The 18,716-nt window shown below is 47.3% G+C and overlaps 1 protein-coding gene across 1 annotated transcript in view; it reads left to right on the top strand.

Annotated features, from left to right (window-relative positions):
* The first annotated feature begins 5,495 nt into the window (after positions 1 to 5,495).
* LOC142072623 (uncharacterized) overlaps positions 5,496 to 18,716 on the top strand; it is a 71,191-nt gene continuing 57,970 nt past the window's right edge. Inside the window, exons 1-2 of the mRNA XM_075130059.1 lie at positions 5,496 to 6,350; positions 6,739 to 7,198. Of these exons, the coding sequence (XP_074986160.1) occupies positions 5,771 to 6,350; positions 6,739 to 7,198 (1,040 nt within the window). The 5' untranslated portion in view covers positions 5,496 to 5,770. The remainder of the gene's footprint in view (positions 6,351 to 6,738; positions 7,199 to 18,716) is intronic.

The raw sequence follows: 18,716 nt of genomic DNA, 5'->3' as shown, positions 1-18,716 counted from the left end.
AAACACTGCGCACATTTTACCCACAGCAATGAATAACTAGCAAAGCGGATTCCTCCTGACATGTCAGGTCCTACGATGGCGCTGTGCATTTGACTCTAAGTAGTGCTGTGAATTTTGGCGGATTGCTGGTAATCTTCCATACAAAGTCCTTGCCATCTATATGTTAATCCATTTGCTACAACACGGTGTGCACATTTACTTGTAAGCATGGACCACAATTGCAGTTTTGCTTTTGCTTTTAGGACAGTGGATCACTGGTTCGTTCATGCAACAGGAAAAAAAACAACTCAAGTGAAAAGCAAAGAAGCCGAAACTGGTTCACATGAAGGACTGCCACCGCATATATCATATATGTACTTGTGTGGCAGGTGGGAGGGGCGTAACCTACTACAGACACACAGCAGGGTGCGGGCGTGCAATCAGATACGTTTTAGAACCACTGCTCTAAAGCAAACAAATTGAGCTGAAAACGAAGAGAGTGGATTGATGCCATAGTCCTGGGCCAAGTGAGGCAGTACTGGTCAGTGTTTCTACTACCACACTTCTCTGGTCATCCCCAGTTCCTGCAGACTGTACAGTGGTTTAAACAACAGTTTTCAGCCCTTGTGTTTGCAAAGATATTCCTCCAAACACAATGTGACACTGGGGTGTTCTCAAGTCTTCAGACAGCTGCAGCTCTGGGAGGTGTGAATTGCCCCCATGAATCTCAGTGGAGGGTTGAGATTTAAATACCGGTCCTAGATTCTTGATACTAGTGACCTCTTGCTGTTTCAAGTTCCATATCAATTTTATTAATCGGATTACACAAGGCATATACGCTACAAAGAGGTCAAACAGAAATCGGCCAGAGATTATATAATTATTTTCATAGTCACTTTAATTTCAGAAGCCCCATCAAAGAGCGACTGAAGCCGCAGCAGTTGGCTGGAATCCTTCCCAGTATTTTTCAAGATGTTACAAAATGAATTTAAGAAATGAATTTAACAAACAGACTAAATGGGGAGACTGCTTTTTAGAGCTGCTGAAAAGGTGGTTTCAGGGTTAGCACAAATTTGATAGTCAGGGAACACGTTCTGGCTGTATAGATGGACCTCAAGGCATGAAGACTGCATTGTGATCGTACCAGGTAAACTTTTCCAATGCGCCTAAGAGACTTCAGTGCCTAAATCCCGTTTTCAAAAATGCCCTAGGCCCAACAACTGCTGGTTGAGCGACAGCATATCTGAGAATTGAGCTGCTCAAACATTTGCCATCCAAACTATCTTCAGATAAAAAGTTGTTTTTGACAAAAACTAATTTTTTCACAAATTATTTTTTGTCTGCAGAAAGCAAAAGTTTCAGTTGAAAACTTTTTGCCTGGATACCGAAAAATTTTGGCCATAAAATCGTAGCGTTTTGGGGGGAGGCAGGTTGTTTGTTTTTTGTTTTTGATGAAACATCAACATTTCTCATGGAAAACTTTTTGATTTTTTTCATCAGCAAAATTTTACTCGGGGGAAAAAACCCTTATTTTCTGCCCAGCTCTAGTCTATATGTTGAAACTACTGTAGTTGGGGAAAATACCTCAGCAATAGTCCCGTGAATACTCATTTGAACAAAAACCTGAATTCTTTCACTATGCTTGACTGATTCCAGTTCACTTCCATAGTCATGGAAGCCCATTTTTAAGCCCCTGTAAGGCCGTGTCCTGACTGGGTCCTCAGGAGCTGCGAGGAAACATGGGACCTCTGCAGCTACATCTCTGAAACTCTACTGTCTGAGCTAAAATACCCTGCTCTGTTAGCTCAAAGGCTGCAGCAGACTGAACCTTCGTGTGACCCAGTTGCTACAGGGGATGCAGCATGCCCTGTGAGTTATTAGAGATGGTGATGGAATGTGAAGTCTGAACTTGAGGTTTCTCCTAGACTCCGAGAGTTTAAGGACAGAAGGGACCAGCAGATAATTTAGTGTCACCAGAAACCTGATTCGAAAAGTTAAGGTTTTCTATTCCTGGGATGGAGACAATGCTGCATGAGCTGGGTGTACAGCCCAAACCCACCCACCTCACTCAGTGTTTTAGGTGTGAAAGGTTCACAAGGAATTGTGAGAGAACCATCTACAGTGCAGGGACTGCGTGAAGAAATTACCTGGTGAATGATTTCAGTTAAAGCCAAATCGGAACAGAGATGGAAATCCATCAGAAGGATGGTTTGCCACTGATTAGTTGCTCAGCTTCCCTCCCTGACTGTACAAACAGTGGTTTAGCTATCCGGGGTAAGGTTTCCAAGAGGGCTCACTGTTGACTTCAATAGGAGTAGGGTTAGGGCAGCACCGAGGGGTAATCAGGGTATGTCTACACTGTGATTAAAAACCCATAGCTGGCCTGTATGGGGCTCGACCTAAGGGTCCCTTTAATTGCAGTCTAGCCGTTTGGGGTGGGCTTGGGCTGGAGCCCAGACTCTAGGACCCTGTCAGGTGGCAGGTTCCCAGAACTCAGGCTGCAGCCTGAATGTCTATGCTGCGAGCTTGAGTCAGCTGGCATGGGGCAGCCGTGGGTTTTTAATTGCAGTGTAGACATAGCCTCATTGGCCATTTGTCTATAAGAAGAGCCAGCTCCTAAGAAATGAGAGCTGAGTGCCAGTCCATCGCTAAGAGAGAGGAATCCGTGATTCCCTCAGCTGATTAAATCCCTAATTGACTGGTGAACTCTGGTGAACTCAGACAGGTTTAGATGGGGTAATTCATTTCCTTCCTGCTCTGCTATTCCCATCTCTCGCTAGCGGGCCGCAGTTCCACAAAAGCTGGATATGCCAGTTGTCTGGTGCAGATCCACCTCCTCTTCAGTTGTGTGCACACAAATTCAATTCTTTATCTCAAATAAGGGGGAAATGGCGTGGCTGGCCGAGTCCCAGCATGAGAAGGCGAAGGAATGCCTGTCCCAAGTGAAGCAGGGAAAAGAGGATGTGACGCCATAAGCCATAGAACAAAACCAACGCAAAGCGAGCAGAAAGCAAGTGTGTATGTAGTGGCTTTGTGTGTTTGAGGGAGTGATGTTACCCCCTACACCTAGGGGCAGGCACAGGCAGGGGATACGGTCTGCCGCCCTGACCGGGAAAACCGAGAAGTCTGCTGCTTGCCAGGAGCTAGGATTCACGATGTGACAGAGAGACTGCCGAGAATCATCAAGCCCTCAGATCGCTACCCCTTCCTGCTTCTCCACGTGGGCACCAATGATACTGCCAAGAATGACCTTGAGCAGATCACTGCGGACTACGTAGCTCTGGGAAGAAGGAGTTTTAGGTGCAAGTGGTGTTCTCGTCCATCCTCCCCATGGAAGGAAAAGGCCTGGGTAGAGACCGTCGAATCGTGGAAGTCAACGAATGGCTACGCAGGTGGTGTCGGAGAAAGGCTTTGGATTCTTTGACCATGGGATGGTGTTCCAAGAAGGAGGAGTGCTAGGCAGAGACGGGCTCCACCTAACGAAGAGAGGAAAGAGCATCTTCGCAAGCAGACTGGCTAACCTACTGAGGAGGGCTTTACACTAGGTTCACCGGGGGAAGGAGACCAAAGCCCTGAAGTAAGTGGGGAAGTGGGATACCAGGAGGAAGCATGAGCAGGAGTGCACGAGAGGGGAGGGCTCCTGCCTCATACTGAGAAAGAGGGACGATCAGCGAGTTATCTCAAGTGCCTATACACAAATGCAAGAAGCCTGGGAAATAAGCAGGGAGAACTGGAAGTCCTGTCACAGTCAAGGAATTATGATGTGATTGGAATAACAGAGACTTGGTGGGATAACTCACATGACTGGAGTACTGTCATGGATGGATATAAACTGTTCAGGAAGGACAGGCAGGGCAGAAAAGGTAGGGGAGTTGCATTGTATGTAAGAGCAGTATGACTGCTCAGAGCTCAAGTATGAAACTGCAGAAAAACCTGAGTCTCTGGATTAAGTTTAGAAGTGTGAGCAACAAGGGTGATGTCATGGTGGGAGTCTGCTATAGACCACCAGACCAGGGGGATGAGGTGGACGAGGCTTTCTTCCGGCAACTCACGGAAGTTACTAGATCGCAGGCCCTGGTTCTCATGGGAGACTTCAGTCACCCTGATATCTGCTGGGAGAGCAATACAGCGGTGCATAGACAATCCAGGAAGTTTTTGGAAAGTGTAGGGGACAATTTCCTAGTGCAAGTGCTGGAGGAACCAACTAGGGGCAGAGCTCTTCTTGACCTGCTGCTCACAAACCGGGAAAAATTAGTAGGGGAAGCAAAAGTGGATGGGAACCTGGGAGGCAGTGACCATGAGATGGTCGAGTTCAGGATCCTGACACAGGGAAGAAAGGAGAGCAGCAGAAATCGGACGCTGGACTTCAGAAAAGCAGACTTTGACTCCCTCAGGGAACTGATGGGCAGGATCCCCTGGGAGAATAACATGAGGGGGAAGCGAGTCCAGGAGAGCTGGCTGTATTTTAAAGAATCCTTATTGAGGTTACAGGGACAAACCATCCCAATTTGTAGAAAGAATAATAAATATGGCAGGCGACCAGCTTGGCTTAACAGTGAAATCCTTGCTGCTCTTAAATACAAAAAAGAAGCTTACAAGAAGTGGAAGATTGGACAAATGACCAGGGAAGAGTATAAAAATATTGCTCGGGCTTGCAGGAGTGAAATCAGGAAGGCCAAGTCACACCTGGAGGTGCAGCTAGCAAGAGATGTTAAGAGTAATAAGAAGGGTTTCTTCAGGTATGTTAGCAACAAGAAGAAAGTCAAGGAAAGTGTGGGCCCCTTACTGAATCAGGGAGGCAACCTAGTGACAGAGGATGTCGAAAAAGCTAATGTTCTCAATGCTTTTTTTTGCCTCTGTCTTCAAGAGCAAGGTCAGCTCCCAGACTACTGCACTGGGCAGCACAGCATGGGGAGGAGGTGAGCAGCCCTCTGTGGAGAAAGAAGTGGTTTGGGACTATTTAGAAAAGCTGGACGAGCACAAGTCCATGGGGCCGGATGTGCTGCATCCGAGAGTGCTAAAGGAGTTGGCGGATGTGATTGCAGAGCCATTGGCCATTATCTTTGAAAACTCATGGCAATCGGGGGAGGTCCTGGATGACTGGAAAAAGGCTAATGTAGTGCCCATCTTTAAAAAAGGGAAGGAGGAGGATCCTGGGAACTACAGGCCAGTCAGCCTCACCTCAGTCCCTGGAAAAATCATGGAGCAGTTCCTCAAGGAATCAATTCTGAAGCACTTAAAGGAGAGGAAAGTGATCAGGAACAGTCAGCATGGATTCACCAAGGGCAAGTCATGCCTGACTAATCTAATCTAATTGCCTTCTATGACGAGATGACTGCCTCTGTGGATGAGGGGAAAGCAGTGGACGTGTTGTTCCTTGACTTTAGCAAAGCTTTTCACACAGTCTTCCACAGTATTCTTGCCAGCAAGTTAAAGCCCTGGTCTACACTAGGACTTTAGATCGAATTTAGCAGCGTTAAATCGATTTAAACCTGCACCCGTCCACACAATGAAGCCCTTTATTTCGACTTAAAGGGCTCTTAAAATCGATTTCCTTACTCCACCCCTGACAAGTGGATTAGCGCTTAAATCGACCTTGCCGGCTCGAATTTGGGGTACTGTGGACACAATTCGATGGTATTGGCCTCCGGGAGCTATCCCAGAGTGCTCCATTCTGACCGCTCTGGACAGCGCTCTCAACTCAGATGCACTGGCCAGGTAGACAGGAAAAGAACCGCGAACTTTTGAATCTCATTTCCTGTTTGGCCAGCGTGGCAAGCTGCAGGTGACCATGCAGAGCTCATCAGCAGAGGTGACCATGATGGAGTCCCAGAATCGCAAAAGAGCTCCAGCATGGACTGAACGGGAGGTACGGGATCTGATCGCTGTTTGGGGAGAGGAATCCGTGCTATCAGAACTCCGTTCCAGTTTTCGAAATGCCAAAACCTTTCTGAAAATCTCCCAGGGCATGAAGGACAGAGGCCATAACAGGGACCCGAAGCAGTGCCGCGTGAAACTGAAGGAGCTGAGGCAAGCCTACCAGAAAACCAGAGAGGCGAACGGCCGCTCTGGGTCAGAGCCCCAAACATGCCGCTTCTATGATGAGCTGCATGCCATTTTAGGGGGTTCAGCCACCACTACCCCAGCCGTGTTGTTTGACTCCTTCAATGGAGATGGAGGCAATACAGAAGTAGGTTTTGGGGACGAAGAAGATGATGAGGAGGAGGTTGTAGATAGCTCACAGCAAGCAAGCGGAGAAACCGGTTTTCCCGACAGCCAGGAACTGTTTCTCACCCTAGACCTGGAGCCAGTACCCCCCGAACCCACCCAAGGCTGCCTCCTGGACTCAGCAGGCGGAGAAGGGACCTCTGGTGAGTGTACCTTTTAAAATGCTATACATGGTTTAAAAGCAAGCATGTGAAAGGATTACTTTGCCCTGGCATTTGCGGTTCTGCCTTTGCAAAAGGTTTCTGGGGAGGGCAGCCTTATTTCGTCCTTCATGGTAGGACACTTTACCACTCCAGGCCAGCAACACGTACTGGGGAATCACTGTAGAACAAAGCATTGCAGTGTATGTTTGCTGGCATTCAACCAAAATCCGTTCACGCGGTGGGAGGAGGCAAAATGCGACCTTGTAACGAAAGCACATGTGCTATGTATGTAATGTTAACTTTCAAGGTTTACCCTGAAAGAGTGTAGCCACTGTTTTATAAAATGTGTCTTTTTAAATACCGCTGTCCCTTTTTTTTTCTCCACCAGCTGCATGTGTTTCAATGATCACAGGATCTTCTCCTTCCCAGAGGCTAGTGAAGCTTAGAAAGAAAAAAAAACGCACTCGCGATGAAATGTTCTCCGAGCTCATGCTGTCCTCCCACACTGACAGAGCACAGACGAATGCGTGGAGGCAAATAATGTCAGAGTGCAGGAAAGCACAAAATGACCGGGAGGAGAGGTGGAGGGCTGAAGAGAGTAAGTGGCGGGCTGAAGAGAGTAAGTGGCGGGCTGAAGACAGGGCTGAAGCTCAAAGGTGGCGGCAGCGTGATGAGAGGAGGCAGGATTCAATGCTGAGGCTGCTGCAGGACCAAACCAGTATGCTCCAGTGTATGGTTGAGCTGCAGCAAAGGCAGCTGGAGCACAGACTGCCACTGCAGCCCCTCTGTAACCAACCGCCCTCCTCCCCAAGTTCCATAGCCTCCACACCCAGACGCCCAAGAACACGGTGGGGAGGCCTCCGGCCAACCAGCCACTCCCCCACAGAGGATTGCCCAAAAAAAAGAAGGCTGTCATTCAATAAATTTTAAAGTTGTAAACTTTTAAAGTGCTGTGCTTAAAGTGCTGTGTGGCATTTTCCTTCCCTCCTCCACCACCCCTCCTGGGATACCTTGGTAGTCATCCCCCTGTTTGTGTGATGAATGAATAACGAATGCATGACTGTGAAGCAGCAATGACTTTATTGGCTCTGCAAGCAATGATTAAAGGGAGGAGGGGAGGGTGGTTAGCTTACAGGGAAGTAGAGTGAACCAAGGGGCGGGGGGGTTCATCAAGGAGAAACAAACAGAACTTTTACACCGTAGCCTGGCCAGTCATGAAACTGTTTTTCAAAGCTTCTCTGATGCGTACCGCGCCCTCCTGTGCTCTTCTAACCGCCCTGGTGTCTGGCTGCGCGTAACCAGCAGCCAGGCGATTTGCCTCAACCTCCCACCCCGCCATAAACGTCTCCCCCTTACTCTCACAGATATTGTGGAGCACACAGCAAGCAGTAATAACAGTGGGAATATTGGTTTCGCTGAGGTCTAAGCGAGTCAATAAACTGCGCCAGCGCGCCTTTAAACGTCCAAATGCACATTCTACCACCATTCTGCACTTGCTCAGCCTGTAGTTGAACAGCTCCTGACCACTGTCCAGGCTGCCTGTGTACGGCTTCATGAGCCATGGCATTAAGGGGTAGGCTGGGTCCCCAAGGATACATATAGGCATTTCAACATCCCCAACAGTTATTTTCTGGTCTGGGAATAAAGTCCCTTCCTGCAGCTTTTGAAACAGACCAGAGTTCCTGAAGATGCGAGCATCATGCACCTTTCCCGGCCATCCCACGTTGATGTTGGTGAAACGTCCCTTGTGATCCACCAGAGCTTGCAGCACTATTGAAAAGTACCCCTTGCGGTTTATGTACTCGGCGGCTTGGTGCTCCGGTGCCAAGATAGGGATATGGGTTCCATCTATAGCCCCACCACAGTTAGGGAATCCCATTGCAGCAAAGCCATCCACTATGACCTGCACATTTCCCAGGGTCACTACCCTTGATATCAGCAGATCTTTGATTGCGTGGGCTACTTGCATCACAGCAGCCCCCACAGTAGATTTGCCCACTCCAAATTGATTCCCAACTGACCGGTAGCTGTCTGGCGTTGCAAGCTTCCACAGGGCTATCGCCACTCGCTTCTCAACTGTGAGGGCTGCTCTCATCTTGGTATTCATGCGCTTCAGGACAGGGGAAAGCAAGTCACAAAGTTCCATGAAAGTGCCCTTACGCATGCGAAAGTTTCGTAGCCACTGGGAATCGTCCCAGACCTGCAACACTATGCGGTCCCACCAGTCTGTGCTTGTTTCCCGAGCCCAGAATCGGCGTTCCACAGCATGAACCTGCCCCATTAGCACCATGATGCATGCATTGGCAGGGCCCATGCTTTCAGAGAAATCTGTGTCCATGTCCTGATCACTCACGGGACCGCGCTGACGTCGCCTCCTCGCCCGGTATCGCGTTGCCAGGTTCTGGTGCTGCATATACTGCTGAATAATGCGTGTGGTGGTTAATGTGCTCCTAATTGCCAAAGTGAGCTGAGCGGGCTCCATGCTTGCCGTGGTATGGCGTCCGCACAGAAAAAAGGCGCGGAACGATTGTCTGCCGTTGCTCTGACGGAGGGAGGGGCGACTGACGACACGGCTTACAGGGTTGGCTTCAGGGAGCTAAAATCAACAAAGGGGGTGCCTGTACATCAAGGAGTATTTCAGGCAGGACTGCACGGAGGGTTCCAATAAGAAATGGTGCACCTAAGTTATCGTTGTTATTGGAACAAGGAGGTTAGCCTGGCCTCTGATTGATACATGGCTAGATTTACCTCGCTGCACCTTCTCTGTGAGTGACTGCAGTGTGACCTAGAGGAATGAGTCCCCTAGACAGGGGAGGAGGCAAATGAGTACAAAACAAATCTGGTCTATTTCTTGTTTTGACCCACTCCATCTATCTTTTACATCTTTGGCTGGCAGCAGACGGTGCAGAAGGACTGCATGCCATCCACATCTCATGGCTGCTTGGCAGAAGATGGTACAGTACGCCTGCTAGCCATCCCCATCTCTTGCCTGCCTGGCAGAAGATGGTGCAATACGACTGCTAGCAATCCTCATCTCTTGCCTGCCTGGCAGAAGATGGTACAGTACGACTGCTAGCAGTCCGTATCGCCTGCCTGCTCACCATAAGATGGTTCAATAGGACTGACTGCAGGACTAAAGAGAATGACCTGGTCAAGTCACTCCAAATTTAGTCCCTGCGCCCATGTCTGCCCAGGCGCTCCCAGCCGACGCGGCCAGGAGCACCTCGGACACGATGAGGACGACTACCAGTCGTATTGCACCGTCTGCTGCCAGAAGGCAAGGGGTTGCTGCTACTGTGCAGCAAAGCCGTACCGCGTCTGCCAGCACCCAGGAGACATAGGGTGACGGTTACCTGAGCGGGCTCCATGCTTGCTGTGGTATGGCGTCTGCACAGGTAACTCAGGAAAAAAGGCGCGAAATGATTGTCTGCCCTTGCTTTCACGGAGGGAGGGAGGGAACGGGGGCCTGACGACACGTACCCAGAACCACCCGCGACAATGTTTTAGCCCCATCAGAGCGCTCCATTGTGACTGCTCTGGACAGCACTCTCAGATGCCCGATTGTTTGCCATTGCTCTGACGCTGGGAGGGGCGCTTACAGGGTTGGCTTCAGGGAGCTAAAATCAACAAAGGGGGTGGCTTTACATCAAGGAGTATTTCAGGCAGGACTTCACAGAGGGTTCCAATAAGAAATGGTGCACCTAAGTTATTGTCCTTATTGGAGCAAGAAGGTTAGCCTGGCCTCTGATTGATACATGGCTAGATTTACCTCGCTGCACCTTGACTGCAGTGTGATCTAGAAGAATGAGTCCCCTAGACAGGGGAGGGGGGGGAAGCAAATGAGTACAAAACAAATCTGGTCTATTTCTTGTTTTGACCCACTCCATCTATCTTTTACATCTTTGGCTGGCAGCAGACGGACTGCATGCCATCCACATCTCATGACTGCTCGGCAGAAGATGGTACAGCACGACTGCTAGCAGTCCGTATCGCCTGCCCGCTCACCATAAGACGGTTCAATAGGACTGACTGCAGGACTAAAGAGAATGACCTGGTCAAGTCACTCCAAATTTAGTCCCTGTGCCCATGTCTGCCCAGGCGCTCCTGATCGACCTCACAGAGGCGACCAGGAGCACCTCAGACATGACGATGACGGCTACCAGTCGTACTGTACCGTCTGCTGCCACAAGGCAAGGGGTTGCTGCTACTGTGTAGCAATGCCGTACCGCGTCTGCCAGCACCCAGGAGACATAGGGTGACGGTTACCTGAGCGGGCTCCATGCTTGCCATGGTATGGCGTCTGCACAGGTAACTCAGGAAAAAAGGCGCGAAATGATTGTCTGCCCTTGCTTTCACGGGGGGAGGGAGGGAACGGGAGGCTGACGATATGTACCCAGAACCACCCGCGACAATGTTTTAGCCCCATCAGGCATTGGGATCTCAACCCAGAATTCCAATGGGCAGCGGAGACTGCGGGAACTGTGGGATAGCTACCCACAGTGCAACGCTCCGGAAGTCGACGCTTGCCTCGGTACTGTGGAAGCGCTCCGCCGAGTTAATGCACTTAATGCACTTAGAGCATTTACTGTGGGGACACACACACTCGAATTTATAAAACCGATTTCTAAAAAACCGACTTCTATAAATTCGACCTTATTCCGTAGTGTAGACATACCCAAAGAAGTATGGGCTGGATGAATGGACTATAAGGTGGATAGAAAGTTGGCGAGATTGTCAGGCTCAGCGGGTAGTGATCAATGGCTCCACGTCTAGTTGGCAGCCGGTATCAAGTGGAGTGCCCCAAGGGTCGGTCCTGGGACCGGTTTTGTTCAATATCTTCATAAATGATCTGGAGGATGGCGTGGATTGCACCCTCAGCAAGTTTGCAGATGACACTAAACTGGGAGGAGAGGTAGATACACTGGAGGGTAGGGATAGGATACAGAGGCCCCTAGACAAATTAGAGGATTGGGCCAAAAGAAATCTGATGAAGTTCAACAAGGACAAGTGCAGAGTCCTGCACTTAGAACGGAAGAATCCCATGCACCGCTACACACTAGGGACCGAATGGCTAGGCAGCAGTTCTGCAGAAAAGGACCTACCGGGTTACAGTGGACGAGAAGCTGGATACGAGTGAACAGTGTGCCCTTGTTGCCAAGAAGGCTAACAACGTTTTGGGCTGTATAAGTAGGGGCATTGCCAGCAGATCGAGGGACGTGATCGTTCCCCTCTATTCTACATTGGTGAGGCCTCATCTGGAGTACTGTGTCCAGTTTTGGGCCCCACACTACAAGAAGGATGTGGAGAAATTGGAGAGAGTCCAGCAGAGAGCAACAAAAATGATTAGGGGTCTGGAACACATGACTTATGAGGAGAGGCTGAAGGAACTGGGGTTGTTTAGTCTGCGGAAGAAAAGAATGAGGGGGGATTTGATAGCTGCTTTCAACTATCCGAAAGGGGGTTCCAAAGAGGATGGATCTAGACTGTTCTCAGTGGTAGCAGATGACAAAACAAGGAGTAATGGTCTCAAGTTGCAGTGGGGGAGGTTTAGGTTGGATATTAGGAAAAACTTTTTCACTGGGAGGGTGGTGAAACACTGGAATGCGTTACCTAGGGAGGTGGTGGAATCTCCTTCCTTAGAAGTTTTTAAGGTCAGGCTTGACAAAGCCCTGGCTGGGATGACTTAGTTGGGGATTGGTCCTGCTTTGAGCAGGGGGTTGGACTAGATGACCTCCTGAGGTCCCTTCCAACCCTGATATTCTATGATTCTAAGAGGAAATTCGTAGCTGAAATTCCTGTCTGTGAGAGAATAACTGTTTCTGTGGGTTTCCCTGACGAGATTTGCGTAGCTAATGCTGATTTAAAAAAAAAAATGGATATGAAGATGCTAAGGGGTTTTTGGATAGGAAAATGGGACAAAGTAATTATACACTAGATGAACTGGATAATCTGATCTGTGAAATCTCGAATGGCTCAGACTGAGACTAAATAGCTGATTCAATATTATGTAAATATGAACATATTTATTATGGGCCGTGTTTGGCTTATATGTTGAGCCGTTGGTGCTTCGTAGTCCCTGTTTTCATTTCTTAAATATGTGTTTATGGTGTCTGGGATGTCTTGAAGACTTATTAGTTGTGTGGTTTCCCTTTTTTTTTCTTTTGGATATATACAGTTTATCAGTCCTGTGATAATGCAGCAGTGAACATTATGAATAGAAATGGTCGGTTTTAGTAGCATTGTAGATTAATTTAAAGAGAGTGTGGGTGAAACGGGACAGTGGGGATTTGGGTTTGTAACTTGTGAGATTGACTTTCCAATGTCTAACAACATACAGTTTTTTCCCAGGAGAAATCTGCATGTCTGGGGATGTGCTGTCTTTCAGATGAGATGTAGAACTGAGACCGTGTGTGGCCATAAAAAATAAAACGAATAACAAAAATCTTGGGATTAGAGCTAGTTAAGACATTTTATATTGCTCCTTTTTCCTCCCCTCCAGGTTCTCCCCCCCGCTCCCAATTCCCAACAAACCAAAAAGTTTTTGTCAAAAATTTTCCACGAGAAACTTCCTGCTTTTGGCAACTAAAAACTTTCAGATTTTAAATTGAATTGGATTGTTCTGTTTGGGGGTTTTCAGTTGTTCAATGAAAATACAAATATTTTCAATGAAACTCCATCTATTGTTGAGAGAGACTCACCCCGCTCTGTTTGTGTAAACAATCCCCATTGTTGCACAGGACAGCCTGACGTATTACAACCCCTTTTTCCGGAAGGTACCCAGCTTCTTACAGTCAAACACTGCATTTGCCAGTGATCCTTAGCCACCATATCTTACGCAGCAATGGCACGTGTCTAAGCTGCCCTGTATATACTGTTTTGTACTGACTGCATGATCTTTGAGGATGACATTTTCTAATAAATTCTAGTCAGCACTGCTGGCTTCTGGTCCCTTGCCACAGAACTCCTGGTATCATTCATGGGAGTTCTGTGTATGTCACAGGATTGCAGAGCCTGAGGAGTTTAGTGTGTGGTTCTATACAGTACATCTTAAGCATTTCCAGGATCCAATTTTCAGTGCCCTACTAAGGCCACATCTATTTTGTGTATGCAAAACTGTAAGCATGTACACACGTCCTGAACTGGCATGCATACATGTCCGTTTACTCACGGGCACATGCAAACGGGACAGTTGCATGCATGCATGTTTGTGCAAATACAAAGTAAGTGTGCACTTGTGCACAGACAGATCGGCTCCTAGACATTATGGCCCTTTGCACCTCTTAGGGCCCTGAAAGTCCGTTTGTCTATTACAACAATTACATAAGAGTTCCGTTTATCAGCAGGATAAGGTAAATTAAAGTAGAGTCCAAAGGCATTCAGCAGCCACCATTCACTTTACATGAAAAGTTTCAGAGTAACAACCGTGTTAGTCTGTATTCACAAAAAGAAAAGGAGTACTTGTGGCACCTTAGAGACTAACCAATTTATTTGAGCATAAGCTTTCATGAGCTACAGCTCACTTCATCGGATGCATACTGTGGATTTGTGCTGGAAATGGCCCACCTTTTATTATTATTATTCCTATCACTAACAGGAGAGTGGGTTTGGGGGGGGGGGGAACCTGGATTTGTGCTGGAAATGGCCCAACTTGATTATCATACACATTGTAAGGAAAGTGATCACTTTAGATAAGCTATTACCAGCAGGAGAGTGGGGTGGGGGAGGTATTTTTTCATGCTTTGTGTGTATAAAAAGATCTTCTACACTTTCCACAGTATGCATCCGATGAAGTGAGCTGTAGCTCACGAAAGCTTATGCTCAAATAAATTGGTTAATCTCTAAGGTGCCACAAGTCCTCCTTTTCTTTTTACATGAAAAGAAAGCTAAAATTGCGAAGTGAAGAGCCCAGACATGGGGAAGTGCTGAATATTATAACATGGTCACATACTCTCTCTTAGTCAGACATTTCGAACAATAGAGCCTTAGACAGATATTTGTGGCATCCTGTACTAAAGGCTACTACTGTACATAGGCGAGACTTAGTCACATACCATTTCTCAACTTACACAGAACAATATTACACACGAGTAAAATATCTAAGTGCCCTACCGCCAGTTCCAACCCAAATACTAACTCACGCATGTGACCAGCTGGAGGGGCGGAGCCAGCCTCCATCTGGAATTGTCCTGTGACTGTCATGACCTTTATCTGACTTGGAAGAATTGTCATCAACACAGATGTAACATCGGATAATAAGAATATCCATTCGTACATTAGATGAGATATTTTTAAAGGGATATAAAACCCTCATGCTTCAGGCTATTAAGCAACTGCTAACTGACAGGGGATAGGAAGAAAATTCCTCTGGGTAGGTTATTCTTTTATTATTGTTATTATTTTATGTATTTGTTTTAGCATAGTGCGTGATAGGCGCAGAGTGTTTGAGAAGTGCCTGATGAATGACCAAGGTTTGTGTGTGGACCCTCCAGCTTTCAGACAGGGATTGAAGTGGGCTATATTCCCGAGTGCTTCTGTTTGTATTTAACATGGCGCCTGGGGATAAATCTTCGCGGCTGGCAATAAGGGAGATAGGGAAATGTTTTATGTATGGCTCTGACAATGCAGAATTGCTGTGCGGGAGAAAGACGGAGGGAATTTATAGTGCACGTCTGCTCTCATGCTGTTCTCAATGAATATGCAAGAGAGACACCAAGAGCTGAAAGAAAAGGAGTACTTGTGGCACCTTAGAGACTAACAAATTTATTTGAGCATAAGCTTTCGTGAGCTACAGCTCACTTCATCGGAATGCATCCGATGAAGTGAGCTGTAGCTCACGAAAGCTTATGCTCAAATAAATTTGTTAGTTTCTAAGGTGCCACAAGTACTCCTTTTCTTTTTGCAAATACAGACTAACACAGCTGCTACTCTGAAACCTGTCAAGAGCTGAAGGATTTCTTGGCTCCTCTGAAACTGCATTGGTGGGAGGAAGCTTTTCCAGGCCAGGATCTGATCCTCCAGGGGATTATGCAGGGTTGCGCCAGCAGGGTGGAGGAGATCATGGTTCTCTGGGGCCAGAAGGGCAGCAGCAGGTGGGGCAGGGTGGGAGTTTGAGCCAAGGGCCTGGCAGGGAAGTGGCGTCTGGGAGAGCAAACAGGGACAGGGATACTGCCTAGGGAGCCAGGAGGGATGCCTTCATAAAGGAGCAGAATGGTGCTGAGCTGTAGCTCTCTGGGTGGGGCAGTGGAGAAGCAGGACTGGAGCATCACACGAGTGCAGGGGATGAGAGATCATCCTCTGGTCCAGGAATGAGGGCAGACCTCTCCCAGGCCCTGCTGTGGATCCGCCCGACGCACTCCCGGGTATTTCCCACAAACCTGAACCCTAAGACAGGGCCATAGAAAATGCCATTGGCCAGAGAGCCCCCAGCCTCAGGGCAATAGGTTTCATGAGTCCATTGCTCAGGGAATGGATGGACCATGCCCCCTTCTCCTGACACCAGCTGGCAGACCTGGCACCTGGTGGAGCAGCTTTTGAAAGGGTAGAACATCGGTTGCACTACCAGAAGCAATGTACTTACCCCCCTAGTCAGTGCCTTCACCAGGCAGGGTGCCTCCCACTTGCCCCTGATGGCTGCTGGCTTCATAGCTGCACTTTGGCTCTATGGATCCAAAAGGAATGAGTCCCATGCAGGTTCCTGGTACTTACATTTCATCCCGTGGTCTGTGTCTCCTGCATTTTGGCCTCAGCGTACTGAGTGCAGTGACCCAGGAAGTGAAACCGCAATGCGTCTGGTTTTACAGCACAGCTGAAAATCACAAGTCCCCTAAATGGAGATGGTCAAATGAGATTTTCAAAGAGAACAAAGGGTTAAACTTGCCTGGTGTTCAGTGATTGCAACAGGGGTCAGGAAGAGCTCCTCTCGCCTGGCTGTGCAGCATCACAAGGGTGTGCTGTGGTGTTTTAACAGGGTCAAACTTTTCCTTTAATATTAATGACCTGCTCTCCACGTAGACTTAATAAAATATTGCTTAGATGAGCAGTGCTCGGACACTGGCTTCAGGGTTCCTTTTCTATTGTAGTTAGTGGCTTGGCCTTTTTATCTGAGCCTGTTACTACATTGGAGATATTTCGGTCTTTTACCTTAGCGCTACTGTCAGCTTTTTACACGTGAATTTTATTGGAATGAAAGTAGATATTTATCTCTCAGGTCTGTTTATTAAACTCTCGCTCTTTTTTCCCTGCAGTAGACTTTTTTCCTGGACACTTGTCGATTCAAATCAGGTTTAATCAGCTCACCATATTGGACACCGTAAAATTGGATTTCTGAAAGTCCAATAAAGGTGTGCCAGTCTATTGCAGGGTAGACAGAGGAGCTCAGATCTTGCCTACAGTGGCAAGAAACACCCCATAGGAAGCCACTCGACTGTGCTCTGGCAAGTTGCTAAAAATGGATAAAATCTCCAATGAATAAATATTGATTATTAATATTGATTCGTATTATTAATGTTCTCCTGCCATAAGTGATAGAGGATAATATATATTACTATCTTGTTCTTGCACTGCCCATTAATCATCTTCAAATCCAGCTTCTCCTCTGGTTGGCTACAGCAGCTAGCCATTCTGTCTACTCCTGGTAGTGCTTTTCCATATATTCTGTCACCTTTATTTTAGCTTTGGAAAACGGCAAAGCAAGAAGGAACAAAAATAAAGTCTCAAAAGAGCACATAATAGCCTGCATTGTAATTAACACAAAATGGCTGCCTGGCTTTGCAAATGAAAGGATCGGATACTAAATTGCCTAGTTTGAGTAGCATGTGGTCTCATGCTTACTAGCTTGCTTTTGGATCCAAAGCTATCCATCACTACACGATGTCCAAATGTGTTATATAGGGGGTTGGTTTTTGCAAAGCATGATATTACTTTGTCTCATTTTGAGAAACATGACTGATTAATAAAACACTAACAGCTTGATCCAAAGCACATTTTAGTCAGAGGCAATCTTTCCATTGGTGTCAATATGATTAGTATCAGAATGCATGTTAAAGGGACACAGTTAAGGTTATCCAGCCAACCTTAGCGTGGCCATTTCCTAAAATATGTTCCTCACTGCACAGCTTTAGTGTTCTCTTTAATCTGGCTTTCTCTCTCTCTTTTTTAAAAATTTATTTTTGATGTGGATTAGCATACTTCACCTTGTATATATAACAGGGATTTCTGTAGCCCTAACTCCCAGGCTGATCCTGGCTAAGTGATAAACTATCAAGAAGTGATTATTTTTTATCACTCTTTTTTCTTAAAAATGTAAACTGCTTCTGTGTCAGATAGCGAATGTCATTACGGGTGGGAATTTTAAAAGTGCTCAGAGCTGGACTAATTGTGCTTCCCCTGAAGTCAATGGTAAAACTTCCAAATGGGAAGGCAGTATGGACTAGTGGATAGAGCATGGGAATGAGACTCAAGAGAGCTGGTGTCTGTTCCTAGTTCTGCCCCTGGCCTCATAGGTGACCTTGGACAAAGTTACTTCATCTCTCTGTGCCTCAGTTTCCCCATCTATAAAATCATTATTTGTATTACCGTAGCACCTCGTCATGGACCAGGACCCTGTTGCGTTTGGTGCTGTACAAACACAGAACCAACATACAACCCCCTGCCCCAAGGAGCTTACAATCCATGTATGAGACAAGAGACAGAAGATAGATATAGGCAGATGGGGGAGTAAAATGATCCCCTTTGTAAAGTGCTTTGAGATCTACTGATGAAAAGTGCTAAGAGCTAGGTACTATTATCTGAGTTAGGCCAACATTTGGAAATCCCACCCCTAGAGCAGACTGGAGCTATGAGTTACAGGGGGTTCACAGGTGGGGTTTATAAAAGTTCTCATTTTATTCCATTTGGCCCTTCTTCCCTCAAACAGTGCAATGGCAAACACTGCAGGCAGGGAACCCTGTCACCACAGCCTTTGGTGAATCGTTTCAAACACCCTGGCTTTTCCTGTCACTGTTCTGATGTGTCACAGTTATGGCCCCTTTGTTGTTCCAGCCCGTTAAGCAGCGTATGCAAATTGAAAAACCGCAGGCGGGCGGATGCATCATAATGACAATGCAAATGTGGGGACCGGGAGATAATGCAGCTTTGGAATAGGTTTCCTAAAATAACCTCTTTGGAGCGTAATAAATTGTGTTCTGCGCCCTGCTTCCACAGTCATGGGATGTTCAGAAACTACTAAATCAGCTTGGGAGGTCTGTCAGGAGAAGGGTTACCTCACTCACATGTAGCCCCAAGGGCAAGCAAGCAGGGCATTTCTTTCCATGCAGGATACCTACCAGAAGGTGCGGGCTATGGGTTTGGAGGATCATGAGCCAGATA

This window comes from Caretta caretta, chromosome 6, assembly GCF_965140235.1.
Source record: "Caretta caretta isolate rCarCar2 chromosome 6, rCarCar1.hap1, whole genome shotgun sequence".
NCBI classification, from domain to species: domain Eukaryota; kingdom Metazoa; phylum Chordata; order Testudines; family Cheloniidae; genus Caretta; species Caretta caretta.
The sequence above is the reverse complement of the archived record's forward strand: the minus strand, read 5'-3'. Positions and strand labels throughout refer to the sequence as shown.